At 41.3% G+C, this 20,366-nt stretch overlaps 1 protein-coding gene across 8 annotated transcripts in view; it reads left to right on the forward strand.

Annotated features, from left to right (window-relative positions):
- Window positions 1–20,366, forward strand: part of DOCK10 (dedicator of cytokinesis 10) — a 297,557-nt gene that overhangs the window by 97,957 nt on the left and 179,234 nt on the right. Inside the window, exon 1 of one of the 8 annotated variants that reach the window (XM_043909861.1) lies at window positions 11,676–12,462. The exons of 5 other annotated variants lie outside the window; for them this stretch is intronic. In XM_043909861.1, coding sequence (XP_043765796.1) covers window positions 12,358–12,462 — 105 coding nt within the window. In that variant the 5' untranslated portion in view covers window positions 11,676–12,357. Of the gene's footprint in view, window positions 1–11,675; window positions 12,463–13,578; window positions 13,583–20,366 lie in introns of those variants that run through there. 2 more of the 8 variants (XM_043909863.1, XM_043909864.1) reach the window with 2 other exon arrangements.

The raw sequence follows: 20,366 nt of genomic DNA on the forward strand, positions 1-20,366 counted from the left end.
GCCTGGACTCAGGTCTCTGTGCCTGTATAAAGTCCCCTCATGTGCTTTACTCATAGTCTTCCCTTGACTGCCTTTTTATATTTCTGTAGTTGTTTTGTGTGTACCTCGGTTCTCCAACCTGGACTATAGGTGGGTGCTCTGACTTAATCCCTTCTATCACAGATACCCGGCACAAAACCAGGGGCAAATGATTGGCATATGATCAGAGCCTCTCCAGATTTGTACCTTTTCTCATCAACCGGATTCAACACACACGAGTGCCCTGTTCAAGCCATACAATCTTCATTTTCCTGTTCTCCTCTTTTGTCCACCTAGAGAGGTACAGAACAGAGAGTGAAGAGTCAATTTGTCCTCTAGTTGATGAGCGATTGTATGTCCAAAGGTCAACAATTCAGTCTAGTGTGCACAGCTAAATAAAATCCAACAGTTAATTCTCTGCAAAACACAAAGACGCTGGCTTAGTGGTAGAGTCGCCCTGCCAGGACAGGAGACATAGGTTCAATCCCGGACCTGGGAAGATCCCACGTGCCCTGGAGCAACCAATCCCTTACACCCCAACTACTGAGCCTGTGCTTTAGAGCCCCGGAACTGCAACCCCTGAGCTCATGTGCCACAACTACTGAAGCCCGTGTGCCCAAGAGCCTGTGCTCCCCAACAGGAGACCACCATGAGAAGCGCCCACACTGCAACTAGAGAAAAGCCCGAGCAGCAACAAAGACCCACTACAGCCAAAAATAAATCATAAAAAATAAAATTAAATTTAAAACACTTTAAAAAAAAACCACAAAAAACACAAAGAAACTCTTGATTGGAAAGCCAAGAACCTTCCATTAGTCTCCAATGTCTACAATACAAGGCATTAAATGAGGGCTTCCCAGGTGGCCCAGTGGTCAAGAATCCTCCTGCCAATGCAGGAGATTCGGGGTTTGATCCCCGAGTCGGGCAGATCCCCAGGAGGGGGAAATGGCAACCCACTCCAGTATTCTTGCCTGGAGAATTCCATGGACCAGAGGATCCTGACGGGCTACATACAGTTCATGGGGTCACAAAGAGTCAGACACGACTGAGTGACTGAGTACACACACAAGGCATTAAACACTTGAAGTATCACATTGGCTTCATCTCTCCTCCCGATAGAGGCCTTAAAAAGACACGAAAGCTTTACGACACCATTAAAGAAATAGTTTGTGGGGCAGGGAGATTGCAGAAATTGCAGCCCGACTGTCAACTCCACTAGCACGCACTCCTTGGTCTGAATGTTTGGCCACTTGGATGCTCAGGGTGTGGCATGTACATGGCAATTAGTTTCTTTTTCAGAATTGCTTAGGTGAGAGTACTTCATTGCTCTCCCTTTGTAAATACACATCCATTTGCAGTTTTAAAAAAAAGAGACTATCACAACACTGAAACATTTGTAAAACGGATGCTGTGTGGGCTTCCCTGGTAGCTCAGACAGTAAAGAATCTGCCTGCAACTCCGGAGACCTGAGTTCAGTCTCTGGGTCAGGAGGATCCCCTGGAGTAGAAAAATTAACCAGCTTTTGCATGGGAGCTTTGAAGAGTTGAAAGACCTAGGCTCTTTCATAAAACACATGATTTCTGAGGTAATTATTAAACATTGAGTGACATTCTTATTGAAAGCAAGGTAATTAGCAATTGGAAAGACCGCAGGAGGGCAATTTGGGTGCTTGTTTTATTTTAAAAGAAACAACTCAGGTCTCTAGTTGACTTTGCCAGCAGTGGGAGGCTGGGGTGGGATCCAGCCAGCCAGCAGAGAGATGCATGTGTCTTCAGGGGAAAATTACTGTCAGGCAGTAGTCCCTAGCAGATCAATGATAATGGCATTGATTCGGACCCTAGACTCCATTTGTGTGCCTTCATCTGATCACTTATGAGAGAAATTGTCTGCCTGGACCCAGAATGCCTTTCAGTCTCCTTTAAAAGACAGAGGAAGAAGAGTCCAGGGAAACTAAGCTGCTTGGGAACTGATGATGTTTTTAATGGGAAAAAAATGCTATATTCTAGGTGAAGAATCAGCTGCATGACTTTTAAAATAACTTACTAGAGAGCGTTAACAAACCAGGTTGGTTTATTCACAGGAAATATAAGCTTAGAAAATCATATAGCAGCTTTGGTGTGTTTGTTGTTGTTACTGTCATGTTGTTGGGCTCTGGCTCTGAGTTTGGTGGTGTGGGGGTGTGAGTTCAAATGTAGTCTCTATAGGTAATCTCCCTGATGGATCAGCTGGTAAAGAATCCACCTGCAATGCTGGAGACACAGGTTCGATCCCTGGGTTGGGAAGGAGGAATAAGTTTCCTCCCTGTAGGAGGAAATGGCAGCCCACTCCAATATTTTTACCTGGAGAGTCCCATGGACAGAGGAGCCTGGCAGATTACAGTCCATGGGGTCGCAGAGTCACGCAAAGAGACACGACTGAAGTGACTTGCAGCAGCAGCTAGCTTACACATTGCACTCCATAAGCGGGCATTCTTGCTTCTTAGGGATTTCCCATTCTGCCTCAGACCAAACTAAAACTGACTTCTGAAGAGTGGCTGGATGCCTTTAGCAGAAGCAGAAAAAACATCAACATGGGTGATGAGTATCTATATGTGCTTGCATACTAAGTCACTTCAGTTGTATCAGACTTTTTGTGACCCCATGGACTGTAGCTCTCCAGGCTCCTCTGTCTGTGGGATTCTCCAGGCAAGAATACTGGAGTGGGTTGCCATGTCCTCCTCCAGGGGATCTTCCTGACCCAGGGACAGAGCCCATGTCTCATGACTCCTGCACTGGGACGTGGGGTTTTTTTTACCACTAGTACAACCTGGGAAGCCCCAAGTACCTATATACCCATCAGGAAATTGAGAAAGAGGGTAAAATTAAAATCAATGTTCCTCATTTCCTAAGCATGTCATTAAGATGCTTACTGGCAAGATATGTGAATATCTACAGGCCATAATATTTTTCCTGGTGGAAGGCTGTGAACAATGATAAAGTCCACAATGGAAAAGAAAAAACTAAAACCCCTTCTCTAGTTGCTATTAGATTCTAAGAAATGGGCTCACCAAACTGTATGAAATGAGTTTCTTACCTACCTTGTCACCATCAAATCCTAATTAAGTGAAAATTCTTAACTCCTGAGGCCTACTTAAGTTCAGTAATATAAACAAATATTATTACAACTTAATAAGTGTTAGAAGGGCCGTGAATAACTTATTTTAATACAACAAAGAACATTTATGCTTTGCACACAGACACACAATAAACACACACACACGTCACATACTCAGCTTACACCACCATACACACCCACACACAAAACTGCAATCTGTTTTTGCATTCTCCCTTGGTGCAGTTCATCTTGCAAGGGCTCTATTTTCTGTGAAGCTTCTAAATATTTCATGTTATTAATAAAACTAATGCCATTTGGATTAGAGGGTATTATTGTTGTTTAGTTTCTCAGTCGTGTCCAACTGTTTGCCACCCCATGGACTGCAGCATACCAGGCTTCCCTGTCCTTCACCATCTCCCAGAGTTTGCTCACACTCATGTCCATGGAGTCAGTGATGCCATCTAACCATCTCATCCTCTGTCATCCCCTTCTCCTCCTGCCTTCTGTCTTTCCCAGCATCAGGGTCTTTTCCAATGAGTTGGCTCTTACTCTGCAGACATTGCCTACTGAAAGCTCTACAGTTAGAAATAAGAGGTTTTACTGCGTCCATGGAAACTCCTTCAAGATATCTAAGCCTCTCTCATCGCTAACTCTGAGCCATTCAGTCTTGACTTTTATAGTGGGAAGTAGTGAGCCTCAGTGCTAAAAGCTTAAAAAGCACTTCTGCCTGGGGCCAGGCTCTGGAGAGACCATAGAGAGGGAGGAAGTAGCTACTTGTGCTTTATTTCCTTTAAATAAAGTAGACAGTAGTGAGCAGAACCTAGAGAGGCACTGTGGACCAGCCTTGTTGTGTCTTATGAGAGAAAGGCTGAAAAGCACCCAAACTCTCAGGCAAAGGGAAAGTCTATTGGAAATGGAAGAGGAAAATGAAATAAAATGAGTCATCTAAACATTCTCTAACAAGGAAGTAGTAATGACAGTAAATGCTGAAAAGCTCTACAGGTAAAATAAATTGGAATAAACCTAAAGATGCTTGCTAGTAAAGAAAGCAAGTGGGAATGAACAGGAAGTACTTTACCAGCTGCTCAAATTAAGCTCTGTGGATTCAAGTATGATGTAGTGTGTGGTTGTCTAAGTCTTAACCACCAAGGTTTCAGTTACTCTGCGTGCCTAACGGAACTTTCTGAGTAATTTTTATTGAGTAGATTCAGATGCGTTGTCAAAGAAACAGAAATCTCTTGTCTTCTGATTTCTTCGATTCGGTGAACATGTCATTTGCTATTTGTACAGCCTGTTCAAATGTACTAAAAACATAAGCATTTTAGAGGTGACCTCAGAGCTTGTTGCTTTAGTTTATTGCCTTTGTTTTCTGTGTTTATCACTTTGATTACTCTCCACCAATGTTCATTTTCCAAATTTGTCTCTTTGGTTCTGCCCTCCCTCCCCACAGCCACCATTCTCTCTCTCACCTTTATTTCATTGCCAACTTTTCCAGAATGTGACCTATAAGTCAAAAATGTCTATTTCCTCTCATTCATTTCTTGGCTCCACTGCAACCTGCATCCCACCTCACTGTTCAGCAGAAACGGAACTCAAAGGTCGAGTATTGTCCTCACCTACAACTTCTTCTCAGTGCATTCTTGATGTTAACCTTGTCTTCAAAAGATAGGTGCAAAATCAAATTGTGATCCAGAATAAGACCTTGTAAGAGACAGTTTCCTAAAGATACCTCTCCCCACTCCCTACAAGACTCTCTGGTGGTTCAGTGAAACACTCATCTTAGTACTGGTGTGAAGGAACTTTGTGTCACTTATCAGCTGACCTTGAAAGAGAGAAATTATTCTGAGTTGTCTGAGTCCAACTGCTTTAATCATATGGGGCCTTAAAGAGCTAAGGCCAACTAGAGTAGAAAGATGCCGAGGAGAGATATTTAGGAGAGAAAAGAAAACGTCAGATTGAGAGTATGAGAAGGATTCAACTCATTATTGCTGGCTTAGCAAGGGATAGTGAGCCAGAACTGTGGAAGTGAGCAGTGAGCCAGCTGCTGGAAGCTGTTAATTACTCCTGGCTGACAGACAGCAGGAAACTAAGACCTCAGTCCTATACCTGCAAGGAATTGAATTCTGCCAACAAACTGAATGAGCCTAGAACCAGGTTTTCCTCTGGAGCCTCCAGAAAGCGACATCACCCTGCTGACACTTGGATTTCAGCCTTGTGGGGCTCTATGTGGAGAATCAGCTGAGCTGTATTATACCCAGATATCTGTCATACCCACAAAAACTATGAGGTCGTAAGTGAGTGTTGACTTAAGTCAATAAATGTGTGGTGATCTGTTACAGCAGCAATGGAAAACTAATATAGACTACTAGAACTTTTTCTCAAATTTTTGATATCTTAGTATTCAAATTTCCATTTCTTCCAAAACGTGGTTTATATTTACCATCTTAATTATATTCCAAATATATTATCTATTGAAATTGCAAACTTGGTTTCTCTATCTGGACACCATGGGGCCAGACTTTGAATACACATATAAGAATTTATGCATCTGTGTATTTTGTTCTATGCATGCATGTGCATATATAGGGGTATCTATACATAAATACATACCTAGGTTGTTGTTCAGTCACTAAGTCATGTCTGACTCTGTGACCCCATGGACTGCAGCACGCCAGGCTTCCCCGTCTTTCACCATCTCCCTGAGTTTGCTCCAACTCATGTCCATTGAGTCGGTGATGCCATCCAACCACCTCATCCTCCTTCTCCTGCCTTCAGTCTTTCCTAGCATCAGGGTCTTTTCCAAAACCTAGGTAGACCTGGTAAATATCAATCACAGTCAATAAATAATAGTTTACATATACACATATATAGGGATCTTAGCAATTATATATACACATATGTGTATTTTTCCACGATGTTAAGTAAATAATATTAATTTGTGACAATCTTGTAAGCTGTATATTAATTGCTTCGTTATATATGTTAGAAATAGGAAGACAGAGGTCATGTAGCTAGATAGAGTTCATCTAGTAAGTGGCGGAAGAGAATTCAAATATAGATCAGTCTGGATCTAAGACTGCAAGGTCCTTAGCTTCCATCTTGCTTATCTCTCATGCTGGATCAGGTCCTACACCCATCTCTGCCCAGATGCCTTGTGTCAACCTCTTTCAGCTTCCTCCTACAGGACGTCTGGATGCCACACGACACTGCTAGTTTTCCCTCTGTAGCTCTATGCCTTCTCAGTTTCCTAAGTTGCCTTCTATTTATCATATATAAAAGAATCTCGATTGTGTTCTCAATTTTATGCTACTCTCTTCTCCAAAAATTCAGTTTACTTTTAAACTCTCAATTGTAAGTCTTTCAGTGACTTTCAGCTTAATATCTCCAGTCCTGACTCTTCCCTGAGTTCCAGGCATGTGTATTAATATAACCATGGTGCTGAAAATGCCTGTTTTTCGAGCTTCTTGACATTTCTAAATCAGTATTTGTAGGAAAAGAAGTCTTCTCTTCTTGCCAGCCTTCGTCCCTCAGTCATATTATCCATCATTTTGGTGGCCAAGCTCAGAAGCCCATTAGCCCCTTTGGACCTCTCTTCTGGCTAAGAGCATGAGTTCTGGACTGGACTAACTAGGTTTAAATCTCATCTGTGTTACTTGCTTGGAACCTTGGACCAATTGCTAAACTTCTCAGGACCCAAGTATCTTCCTCTGTAAAACCGGGTGGTGATAAAAGTCATAGTAATATCTCACAAGGTTGTTGCATGGTTTAAATAAGACACTATATTTAGACCAGCACCCAGCACCCAGTCCTTGCTTGATAAATTTCAGCTCTCATTCATTTTCCATTTAACTGAGTCGGACACAACTGAGTGACTTTCACTTTCACTTTTTCGTCTGTGAAGTCTACGGTTAAGTTTCTAATGCCAACTTTTCTGCCCACCAGCACTCCATGTTAATATCTGAATCAATGCAGACTACCTCTGAATCATATTCCCCAAAATCTAGCCTACGTGTAATTATAAAATGAATCTTCCAAAGGCACTATTTTAATTATCATTCAAAAATCTTTCAGTGGTTTTCTGTAACTTTCATGATACAATGGAAACTTTCATTATCTTGGCTTTCAAAGCCTTCCCTGAATTGGCCCGACTTCTTTTTTTTCTCTTTTTCCGACTTCTGTTTTAAATTGTTTCTACGTTTCCTCTCCCACTCAACCTTTGACTGTAGACAGGCTGGACCTCCTCTTTATTCTTAAATATTAGTTATTGTCCTGCCTTTTAGCTTTTGTTTTTTTTTTGTTTTTTTTTTTAGCGTTTGTGATAACTAATAATTATGGTAAATATGTGCCAGGTAATGTGTTGAAACTTTCAAGGGTGTCATCTCATTTGTCCTCACAAAAACACTATGGGTTATCTACTGTACTATTCCTATTTTACAGATGAGAAGACTGAGGCCCAGAGAGGATGATATCGGCTGAAGGATATACAGTTAGGAGGTGGTGGTGGACTCAGGATTTGAATCTAAGCTGATTCCAGATTCCTGGTTTTAACCACTGTATCTTATGACTTCTCTATGCTTCATTCCCCTTTCCTAGAGTGTTCTTTACTCTTTCCCTATCTATTTGACTCCCACATATTCAAAGTCTCCCTTATGTTCTGTCCTTACTATAAAACTTTCCCAGTCTCCTTTAAAAACTCTAGTGAACTCCTCTATCTACAAGCTTCTTGAGGCTAAGAAGGATGTTACATATTTCTCATGAAGCCCAGCAATACCTTGAGCATAGTAATTAATTAATTCTGATCATTAATTGGTACCAAATTTCTTTCCTAGTGAAACTTGACAGTGATTCCTTGTGGTGGAGCCAGCTGATTGATTTCTCTTTATTACCCATTTTTTCCCAGTGACCGAGTTAGGTTCTTTGATTGCCAACACATGTCTGAACTTAAGCAGAATAGGAAATTTTTTGAATGGTATCATGGAATGCTGAAACAGCAGACTTGGTCTGAAATCAAGGATAGCGCAGCCCAGCAGAGGTCCCCGACAGGGCCAGCGCGTGGAACACTGAACTCCATGCTGTTGGATTTCCCCTCCTTCGCAGTCACCGCAGGTTGTGTCTGTCTGGCCTCCCCGCCATGATGCCCAGCTATGCCTTTTTTTTTCTGCCTGTGTTCAAGGGAGCTGCAATCAACAGCTTAGCAAGGAGAGAAATGAGTCATTCTCATATTGCAGAAGTTGGGGAGTGGGAGGGACTCCAGGATAAAGAACTGTGGCGCCTAAAGAGGAATAGAGGAGAGACGAGATGCAACTACTAGAAAGAGAGGAAGTCACTTATGAGTTGCTCAAGATTACCAAATGCTTTGTTATAAGACAATATTCCCATCTTCTAAAATTATAAGTTGGGGATTTAGGGTAACATGAAGAAATAAGAGGGTCCCCCAGATGGGCTTCAGAGATTTGTGACCCCTGGCCACGCACACACAGTTCCTGAGTCCTTACATTTCCTCAGTGAGTGAGTCCAGTTCCTATTAGATTCTCAAATAGGTTCATGATCCAAAAGGGTTGTGAAATACTACTTGCAGCTATTGAAATAGAAACATAATCTTACCTCAGGACATCAGGTGACTCAAAGGCAGAGTCTCATAATATCATGTAAGGAAAAAGTTAAATTTGAAAATTCTGAATATGCTATAATGTACCTGCTCATCTAACAGATGCCAGAGTTACTCAGAAGGTCAACTCTCTTTAGAATGAAAGACCTACAGTGGAATTTCTACCTATCCCATGAACATGCATCAAAAGGGCTTCTGCTCTGTAGAATCCTTGGATGCCTTCTTAACCAATTGCAGAATAACTATACAGCTTACCTCCTCAGTTGTTATTTTTATAGCATCTTGCCATTTTTCTCAGAGTTTTTGAAAGATCCTTCCCCAGTCTCCATACTTTGGCAGGGAATGAGCAGTATCTCTTTATACCTATCTCTCCAAATCTCTGCATGACAGGGTAGATAAGGGTAATGAGTAGCTAGAGTCTGTAAGAAGAAGAAGGCTCCTTGCAGATTAAATAATAATTAATAATGAAAGTGTTAGTTGCTCAGTTGTATCCAACTCTTTGCAACCCCATGGCCTATAGCCCACCCAGATCCTCTGTCCATGGAATTCTGCAGGCAAGAACACTGGAGTGGGTTGCCATTCCATTCTCCAGGGGATCTTCCCAACCCAGGGACTGAACCTGGGTCTCCTGCATTGCAGGCAGATTGTTTACCATCTGAGCCACCAGGGAAGTCCTATGAGGTTTATCAAACAAGCAAGTGGCATCTATTTAGTGCCGTGTCTTTTTGTTGTTTGTTTGTCTGCTTGTTTTTAGGTTTTTTTTCTTTCCCAATTGTATATGTATTTTAAAATATTTGTTTATTTTTGGCTGTGTCCGGTGTTAGTTGCAGCATGCTGGCTCAGTAGTTGTGGTGTGCGGACTTAGTTGTGCCAAGGCATGTGGGATCTTAGTTCCCCGACCAGGGATGGAACCCATGCCTCTTGCATTGGAAGGAGGATTCTTAACCCCTGGAGCACCAGGAATGTCTTGTCTTTGGAACGAGCTGGTTAAGTGGGAGCTACCTTGAGGGTCACCACCTTCATTACAGAATCAGAACTGTGTTTGCAGAAGTGGCTTCTCAGGGCGAGATGAGTGTCTTATCCATCATCTTAATGACCTGACTTTCCCCACCACCACCACCCCCACCACCAAAATATGGCAAGGGAGGAGCATCCAGTGTTTAGAGGGGAAAGCCGTGGTTTTAGAAGAATGGCAGAGAAGGCTTTCTGAGGAAGCGACATTTGAGTAAAGACCTGAAGGAAGTTGAGGAAAAGCCACATGGATACGTGGGACCACTGACTTCTGGGTGGCAAGTTGGTGTCACCATGGCAGCCAGCCTGGGCCTGCGCCATTAAGTGTGTCGAGCTCTAGAAAGAGAAGAGAAGGCTCTGGAGCAAAAGCTCCCACAAAACCCACAACTCATTGTGCTAACTCATTGGTCCTCTCCTCTTGTCATTGTCCCATTTCCACCTGTATCCTCGGTTCTGCTCCAGCTAAGACGTGAGCACCAATAGCAGCCTTGTTATTTTTCTTCCCTACAGTTCAAAACTCACAGAACATTGAGAGCATTTTGCACAGAAATTGCCCTTCTGGTTGGACTTCTTATGTGTGTCTGCAGTGCTCACCACACTGCTTTCTGTGCAAAGATGCCCCCAACAAGTGTCTGTGAAACTGACTCCCTCACCTAAGAGTGGGCAGTTACTCCATAATGCCGCCTGCTCAGAATTTGTCTCCTGGGAGAGTTGGTTCAAACTTGTGTCTCAGTGGTCATGAAGATCAGTCCTCAATGGAAATATTCCTTCAACCATCTTTTAAACCCCAGATTGCTTCCTAGACAAGCAATGGTTCCTTTAGCACCTACCAAACTGATGAACACCCCCATTAAGGAGGTCTGTCCTGTAGATGAAGAAACAAACTATTTAAGAATTTGAATGACTGTCTCACACAACATTTATTTTTTGAACTCACCTTTCTAATGTTTAATCTAATCAATTATTCACTAGTCCCATGGCCTCCAACTACTTATCTCACACACTTCATCACAAGTTCTCTCACTCTCAATAAAGTTACCTTTTTAAAAAAAAAAAAAAAGTTGAATGCATTCCCATATTCTATGTTTATTTATAAACTATACAGTCCTTGCCAATAGCTAACATTTCAAAACACAGTATACATAGGGGACAAGTTCATTGTTAAGCATAAGGTATGCAAGTCCCTCAGTTCTTTTATTAAACAGTTATATACCGAGGATCTTCTGGAAGCAGACACAGTTCTGATCACTACACAGTGAACAAAGCAAACAAAATTCCCACACTCCTGTGGCACAGAATCTAGTGGAGGATGAAAGGTCATAAGTAAAATAAATAAGTAAACTGTACAGCAGTGTCACATGACAGTAAATGCCATGGAGAAAAATAAAATAGGAAGGAGCACTAGAGTGGGTTTTAGGGGGGAAGTGCAATTTTAAATTGCGTCAGAGAAAGGGAGTAAAGATCTAAAGATTAGGGAATTAACTGGTTGACTGTTTGTAACCATATGACATAGAGAATGAAGGTGTCCATGTCAATGCATTATATAAATATTAGTAAAGCATAGTTCCTTTTTTTTTTCATTTATTTTTATTAGTTGGAGGCTAATTACTTTACAATATTGTAGTGGTTTTTGTCATACATTGACATGAATCAGCCATGGATTTACATGTATTCCCCATCCCGATCCCCCTTCCCACCTCCCTCTCCACCCGATCCCTCTGGGTCTTCCCAGCGCACCAGGCCCGAGCACTTGTCTCATGCATCCAGCCTGGGCTGGTGACCTGTTTCACCCTAGATAATATACATGTTTCGATGCTGTTCTCTTGAAACATCCCACCATCGCCTTCTCCCACAGAGTCCAAAATTCTGTTCTGTACATCTGTGTCTCTTTTTCTGTTTTGCATATAGGGTTATCATTACCATCTTTCTAAATTCCATATATATTCTTTATTTAGATGACCAATATAAATGGAATTCTAATATTTTCCCTTGTGGAAAGACCACTGATGTAATGAGCAACTGACTTAAACAGGTATATTATTGCAGTTCACTTTTGAGATCTAGCAGGTTGCTGTTTCCTTCTCCAAGGGATCTTCCCCACCCAGGGATTAAACCTGGGTCTCTTGCATTGCAGGCAGATTCTTCACCATCTGAGCCACCAGAGAAACCCCAAAAAAGATTATTGCAGTTCACCTTTGGAATCTAGCCACAATGATGAAGTTTGGATGGCTGTAGCACTAACAGATGTAGCAGTGTAGAGTAAACTAGCTCTTTGATTCAGGCTCAACTTGGTTCCGAGGGCGAGTTTAAGATCCTATGGTTTATTTATCTGTGAGCAATTCTCTTAAACATCGAGAGTCATTTTGTGCTTTTTTGTCTTGCTTTAAAGCAGGTGATTAGGGAGAACACATGCACAAAAGTGCATCTGAACAGCTGGTGGTTACTCACTCACAGGAAGCGGTAACTTGGTTTTCTTTTCCTTTCTGTTGAGTTATGTTAACGTAGAATGAGCATTTCCCTTTTTACCAGAGAAGAAAAATTTGTTCGGCCTAGTGAAGCTTCAGGAGGGAGAGACTTAAGGGAACTGATATTTTTAAATATCTTGCTACTCAAATAACAGCAATACAATGAGCTTCCGAGGAAAGGTTTTTAAACGGGATCCCAGTGAATTTTGGAAGAAGAGACGAACAATGAGGAGAAAAAATCAAGAAGAAATCCACAGATTTACCTCTGTAGGTATCTGAATGTTGATGTTTGCTTTTCATCTTCTCTTCAATACTTTAAAAAGAAAAAAAATAGTTCTGGCATACTAATCTAACCTAGGGTGATGGGCAAAGTCTTAGATGGAACAGAATATTCAGCCCAGCTCATAAATATCCTTTTTTACTTACATCATTATTTTTTAATTGCTTCCATCATTATTTTAAAACATAATGGAAGAGGTTTGAAGTACTTAAAATACTACTAACTTATTTAGAATATTGGAACTGCTACCATCATTATTTTAAAACATGTTGATAGAGGATTTAGAGAGTTAATATTGCTAGAATATTCTCCTTTTTTAAAGAAACGTCTATAATTGCCTCAATTTAGAACCCAATTGATGGTGTGCTACAGTGGTGTTTTTAAAAAAGTATTACTGCTCTATTTTTATCGTATACCACTCATGATTTGTTTTAAAGTTCTTAGAAAGAGCAACCCAAAATAGGAAAGGAAATGTAAATAACTATTTAATTAAGTGAGCTGAGGGAGAGAGTAAAAATCGGTAAGTTCTAAAGGTTAAAAAGATTTGGTTTTGTCTACTGTTAAAAATGTTTCTGCCCTAGGGTTGGTAAACAAAATGAGAGCTCTGAAAATGTGTCCTTATTACAGAATTCTAGATTTCTATCTGTCAGTATCAGGGCAGATGGTTAGAGCTTCAGTGATTCATATGTAATGTGGAAGACCCACTTTATATGATGAATGATTGGCTACTCTTTTTATAGGAATGTTTATTTTACCAGGTAGTTTTTTTTTTTTTTGCTTGTTTTTCTTCAAGGCAAGGGTTCTTGAGCTCAGCACTACTATCATTTTGGGTTGGAGATTTCTTAGTTGTTTGGAGCTGTCCTATGCGTTGTGACCACGTCTAGTGACAGCCTGGGCCTTTACCCAGTAGATGCTGGTGGCAAACTCTCCCCTGTTATGACAAGCAAAAATGTCTCCTTACGTTGCCAAATGTCCTCTCGAGCAGGGAGAGTGATGTCCAGGTTGAGAACCACTGCTCTAGAGATAAATAATGTTTTTGTTCATATAAACATTTTTTATCTAGAAACAGAGCAACTTAAAAAACTGTATATATTTGATCATATAATGGTTGTTTATGAATAGCCATTGAAAGAATATGAAAAATCAAATTAATGAATAGTCACTCAGGCTTTGATAGACCAAAATCAAGTACGGAATACTCCATCTCACGTAGCAGTGGTTCTCTTTATACTTACAATCTGTCTGGTGATAATTTAATGGGAGTAGAGTTTACTTGGAGGTTTGGCTCAGAGCGTTGATGCCTTGCTGATTCTATCTCAGGATCTTAGTAGTACAGGTCTCCCATTGGCAAACGTGGGCAAATGACCCCTTTGACCTGTTCCCATGGGATGTGCCCAGGTCTTTCCACTCAGTGTTTCCTAAGGAGACTATGCTGAGTTCAGACTCTAACCTCTTGGTCCCCACTGACCCCAAAGGATGCTCAGTTGTGACGTCTCCACTGGCCCCATGAAAGCCTCATCGGTTGTTTACCATTAGCCTGTTAAAGAGGATAAGTGTTTGGAAACTTGTTTGCCTTGAGATTATGTTAACCTTCAGACCAATCCAAAAAATGTGGTTTCCTAGCTGCCTATCTCTCAGTGAAATTTAAAAGTCCTAAGGTTATGTCACCACAAGACTTACTTCTTCTTGTGTCCACTGGAAGAGATAACACACAGGAGAAGAATGTGTCTATCTTACAGAGACCACAAGAGAACAGGATTTGACATTAGGACAGTCCCAGATGTCTCCCATATAATGAAACTAATCACTCCATGAGTTATCTTAATTGAATTGGAAGGTATTGCTACTGAAAAGTATGGGGAAAGCAGCCAGTAAGGATGGTGTGTTTTCCCACAGCATTCAGTAGCTGTGCATTCACATTTAATTAAGATCATTCATATAGTGATTAGCTTTCTTCTGTGGAAGGCGCTGGGGACTCCCTCATGCTGTTGCCTGCTTTTGGTCCTCCTAAGATAGGCATATCTTCTTTCACAGCTTGTCTCTTCTATTGAGTAGGGGATTGTAGTATTATCCTGGGACTTGGCTTTCATTTTGGAAAAAAAAAAGAGAGAGAGACTCCAAGAAAGTGAAGCATGTAATTAGAGGGCTAGGGGGTCATTCTGACTGTCACCCACCATTCAGGTGACCCTGGGCAGTTTACTTAAATCATTCTGAGCCCTAGTCGCCCCTTTCATAAAATGTTCCTAATGATACCTGCCCTGTCTTAAGATTTTTTATTGGAATTCATTTGGATCTTATGTATTCTGAACATGGTTTGAACACTGTGAAAAATTATGAGCTGCAAGTGTTGTGGGTTACTAATAAAACCAAGTAAAATATCAAGGGCTAGGGAATGGGGGGATATAATTGCAGAGTGAGACTGTTTTTTTCAGAAATTGAAACATTGAAGCCACTGGGCTGTTGGTGACTCCTTCCTTCCAGGACCCTTTTTCAGTGACAGAGTCACTCAGTAGACAAAATTCTGAATTGCTGGTGTTGAGGGGGGCTCTGACATCATTCTATGTGTCAATGGGGGTTTCCTTTGAAATACCATTTCCCACCCCACCCTCACCATAGCCCAGCTTAGCTGAAACCCACCCAAAACCAGATTGGACTTTCCACAGCACACTCATCTGAGCTTTTTAAAAGTTAAACCAACATTTCTAGACCAGCTTCTGAGATGACTTGATAGGTGGTAAGGAAGAAGCAATTCAAACGTCAGAGTGCCCAACAAATGAACATAAGGCTTACAGTTAGGTCAGAGAATAAAATGATTTCTTTTGAATTTTTAGATATACTCATATATTGTTATGAAAGGAGAAATAATGATCACTGGAAATAATTATCATAGATTGCAGTTTTATAATGATCATTTGTATTTTGAATTCCACAAATCCTTTGGTTTCTTTTTTTGAAAGTCGCTCAGTTGTGTCCTACTCTTTGTGATCCCATGGACTAAGTCCATGGAATTCTCTAGGCCAGAATATCTCCAGCGGATCTGTCCAGGCCAGAAATCACAGTAGTCTAGAATACTTAACTGGAAGTCTATGACTTCCTCAATGGTATACAACTCAAACTTTATATTCTCATGATCTAGGCTAACAGTTTTGTTTGTTTCTTTTTCCTCAAATGCTGTTTAAAGCTGTTTATTTAACTCTGTTGAAATTTTTAATTGTTTTGGAAGCTTCCCTTATCAATCCAGTTTTCAAGTATCTTGTCTAAGAAATCGCTTTCCATGTTTAAACCACTTATCACAGACAATATACAATATGAGACAGTGCAATAGCATTATAAGAGAAGTTTGAGGACAATGAAACTTACTTGTTAGATCATCAAGTAGAACTACTTCCCTTAATTTTTGAAGTCTGTTTGGTGTTCTGTAGTTGAAGTTTTTCTCCTTAACTGCCTTTCTATTTTTATTTTTCTTTTTTTATCCAATCACTCAGTATGATCTCTGGTGCATAGAATGAAAGTTAATAAAAAGGTAACTTCCTAAGTTTCATGTCCTAATTTGGATTAAGTGTACTATTAAGTTGAGTTATGATATCAGTCATCTGTACTACCAGAAAAACGTGAAATTCATTTAAGTAAATGTGAGTTATTATTTTTACTTTGTTACTGGCTTGTGGTTAATTAATCTGCAGGATTTCCAAGTGTTTGGAAAATTTGGGCTACAAATGACAATTTCTCCTCCTCTTTAGTCACTTAGCAGTCATGTAGCCTGTTAGCACTTTAATAGAAAATTGAAAATTGTAGAAAGCTACAAAGGATGTAATCTGAATGACTTTAATGTATCTCCCACATATGTCATGTTACTGCATTTTGTCCTATTGTCTTTCAAGTCTGCTTTTTATCTTTACTCTTCCACGTTAATGTGGACAGCTTCTCCCTGATCATCTGTGTTGCCTTATTTACTGATACTTTTTTATACAAACATTCACTGTTACCTCTTGGGCCTATTTTATAATGAACCAGTTAGCTGAAAGGAAGCATGGGATGGAGACCCAGAAACCAAGAGGATGGTTCCAGGAAATGATGAAATGAGACTGAATCAGGGTTGAAATACAGCATAAAGCAGGGATGAATGCTGTAAATGGACAAGGCAGAAGGTAGCCATGAAACAGGACTAAACGGGGAATCTGAATTCAACCCAGACCATGGAAATGGAGAAGTGTAAGTTGAAACTGGATCTGAGGACTCTGCCTGTGGCGGCAGCGATGGGGAACAGCTAGCTCAGGTGCCGCAGAGATGCAGAGAGGATGCTTTTAAGATGGACTTAGGATTAGTACCTGCAACTGAACCAAAAATGCCCTTACTTTCCTCAAGGCTGAGTGCCGGGAGAGGGAGATGAGTGAAATCCAGAGAGAGACCAAGTAGAGAACTGCCAAACAGGGCAAAGCTTGACTTCATAACGATGCTCTTTACAACTAGCTGATCAGGAAGTGGACCGTTTGTTGGGGCGGGGGGCAGGAGGGGAGGGTACAGTGGACAGGAAGTAATACCATGATCCCCCAAAACTCTTTAATTTCCCTAATGACAGCAGTACAAAACTTTCTTAAAACAGAGGTTCCCTCAGTTGGTGGCAGTTTCTGCTGTGATTTCTGACACAAATGTTACCTAGCATTCTCAGTGGAAAAAACTCAGTTTACCGCCTTTCTTTCTCTTCTGTGTCTCTTTTACTGATCACACAGAACACTGCATTTCTGATGCTTCTAGTCACCGAATGTGTTGCGGTTTTCCCCCACACCAAGAAATTTTCTGCAACACTGATCTCGAGTGGCCTTGACCTTCTGTGGCTTGAAGCAGGATTTCAGTTCCCAACCAGAGACTGAAGTCAGCCTGAGGCAGTGTGAGCTCGCAATCCTAGCCACTAAACTGCGAGGACAGACAGACAATGGCTAGGCCCTGGCCCTGGATTTCCACATAGAGACAGAAAGTAGTGAAATAAGTAAAGTGTTTATTAAGAGAAGAAAAGAGTACATTACTTGTGGAGACCATACAAGTAGGGTCAGAGGGAGAATCATGCCCTCATGGTAGTTTAGTCACTTCTATGGGGCATTTCTTCCTGGTTTTCTCTGGCCATCATCTCGCTTTGCTTGGTCCTGAGTCTGTGTTTGATGTATCTCTGGGTTCTCCGAGATTTGCACGCATATCTCTTAGCCAAGATAAATTCCAGCAAAGAGGCCTATGGGAAGGTTGACATCACCTACTATGGGGTGACAGCCCCTCCTTTTGATGTCCGAGGAGACTTTCTGTGCGTGTGTGGTTGGGAAGATCTCCTTGACTTCAAGAATGAGGAATGTGTGGTCTTTGATCTCTTATCTGGGAGGACTCAGCTTCTCTTCCCTCCTATTTTGGAGTCTGTGTCCACAGGGGAGGAACTCCAGCTGCTCAGCCTGGGACTCATCTATCTCCTTGCCTCATCACCAGCTGGGTGTCCTAAATTTAACCCAGCTCTAACACTATCTACCTAGAGATTGCATCAGATCTCACATGTTAAGAGCTCAGACCTCCAAGGCAGCCCCCACATCCCACATCAGATGCCAGCCGTAAGTCTAGATTAATTGCCTGTGCTTCTGACCAACCCACTTTACTTTGGAGGTTCCAACCACCCACTCCTTGAACTTCAGACACCAGTTGTGAATCCAGGTTGTTACCTGTCCTTGTGATCCACTGGCTGTAAATCACAGGTTCCCATGATCCCTTCTTGGAATTGACTAATTTGCTAACGCAGGTCACAGAACTCAGAGAATCTGAGTTCTCTAGATTCTGGGTTTAGTATAAAAGGATATAACTCAGGAACAGCCAGATGGAAGAGATACTTAGAGCAGAGTATAGGAAAAGAGGACCAATCTCCCCCAGATCTCCATGTGCTCACCAACCCAGAAGTTCTCCAAACCCCGTCCTTTGGGGTTTTCATAAAAGCTTCATGACATAGACATGATTGATTAAGTCATTGACTATTAGATATTGATTCAACCTCAAATCCTTCTTGATCTCCCAGTGGTCAAGGAAGTGAAACTGAAAGGTCCAGCTCTCTTATCAGCTGGTTAGTTTTCCTGAAAATCACCCCCTCCCCACCATCTCTTCTAGGCTTGATAGGAATATTGAATGAGAGAAAGTGTTAAATACTTATGATAGGCCTTTCGTCTTGATCATGACAATAATAGTAGGAAAAATAAAAGCCATCATGAGCATGTGTGCTGTGCTTCATCACGTCCAACTCTGTGACCACATGGACTGTAGCCAGCCAGGCTCCTCTGTCCATGGGGATTCTCTAGGCAAAAATACTGGAGTGGGTTGCCATGCCCTCCTCCAGGGGATCTTCCCAACCCAGGGATCGAACCCAGGTCTCTTGCATTCTAGGAAGATTCTTCTGAGCCACCAGGGAAGCCCAAGAATAGGAGTGGGAAGCCTATTCCTTCTCCAGGGGAACTCCCAACCCAGAAATCGAACCAGTGTTTCCTGCATTCCAGGCAGATTCTTTACCAGCTGAGCTACCCATTAGCGTACATGGGGTAAATGATTTTTAAATGGTAGTGTTTAAAGTTACTACTAGTATTAAATTGTTCAGTGTGCAGATGTTATTTCTACAAGTAAAAATATATGAATTGGTTTTAATACAGCAAATGTTTTAAGATGAAAATGGCAGAAAGAAGGAAGGTGATACGAGGCCAGCAATAGCTCAAAGGCACCTAGTCGGTTATCTGTAACACAACTTCCAGTGCAATCTGGCACCTCCTATAGAGAAAAAATTATAGTTTGTGACAGTGTCAGCACTGAAAGAAAATGTGAATATAAACATTTTTTGGTCCCGGTTGCTCTGGTGATTAGGAGAGGGATGATTAAAATGGATTATGCTTAGTAGAAAATTAGAGATGAAAATTTTACTGAATTTATCACCTTGGAAAGCCAAGAAGGTATTTGTCGCTCATTCTCAGCATGTGTGATGTCTGATGTATTTTTTATAGAGTAAGATGACATGAGACTTCTTTAATAATACATGAGTTTATTAAACCTACATTCTGTACTTCAAGAAGTCATTGACTATAGGAGAGGTCCTCCTTTAAGATGATTCAATTCCAAACAAAGGTAAGTTGAGGAAATAGTAGTCCCCTACTGTAGGTGCTACTTCTTTTTAGGTTTCTTTAATTGCAAGTAGGAGAAATCTTCCCTGGTAAACAAATATATCCAGAGAAGGGAACAGAAGGAAGAATGAAGGGACAGGCTGGCCAAGAACAGGAATGGACTTAGCAGCTCAGGGCAGTGGGAAACAGGAACGGTCTTGGTGTTTGGGACTAATGGACTGCCATGTGAGATTTTGGCATCTCTCCTTCACAATTCAGAGTTCTGGAGGGAAGATTTTAATGGGCTGGGGTCACATGTCCTTGACCACAGAAAAGCAGGACCCTTTTAATTATCACACCCACCAATGCTGCTCTTTACACAGAAGGAGAAAGAAGTAAGTCCTCGGAAGGAAATTTACATGCTGATACTAAAAGAAAGCAGGATGGATATGTGTGTGTGTGTTAGTCGTTTAGTCCTGTCTGACTCTTTCCTCCCGTATGAACTATAGCCCACCAGGCTCCTCTGTCCTTGGAATTCTCCAGGCAAGAATATTGGAGTGGGTTGCCATTTCCTTCTCCAGGGGATCTTCTCAACCCAGGGTTTCCCGTCTGGCAGGCAGATTGTTTACCTTCTGACTTAGGTCAAAAAAACAGCAAATGTTCTCTCTGCATGTTCAGTTTCAAGTAGCCAAAGGTTAAGAAAGGAAATAAAAGAATGAGCTGACTATCATTATGGGGAAAATGTATTAAAAGTATATAATTCGTGTTATAAGTATTTGCATTCA

This window comes from Cervus elaphus, chromosome 8 (assembly GCF_910594005.1).
Source record: "Cervus elaphus chromosome 8, mCerEla1.1, whole genome shotgun sequence".
Taxonomy (NCBI): Eukaryota; Metazoa; Chordata; class Mammalia; order Artiodactyla; family Cervidae; genus Cervus; species Cervus elaphus.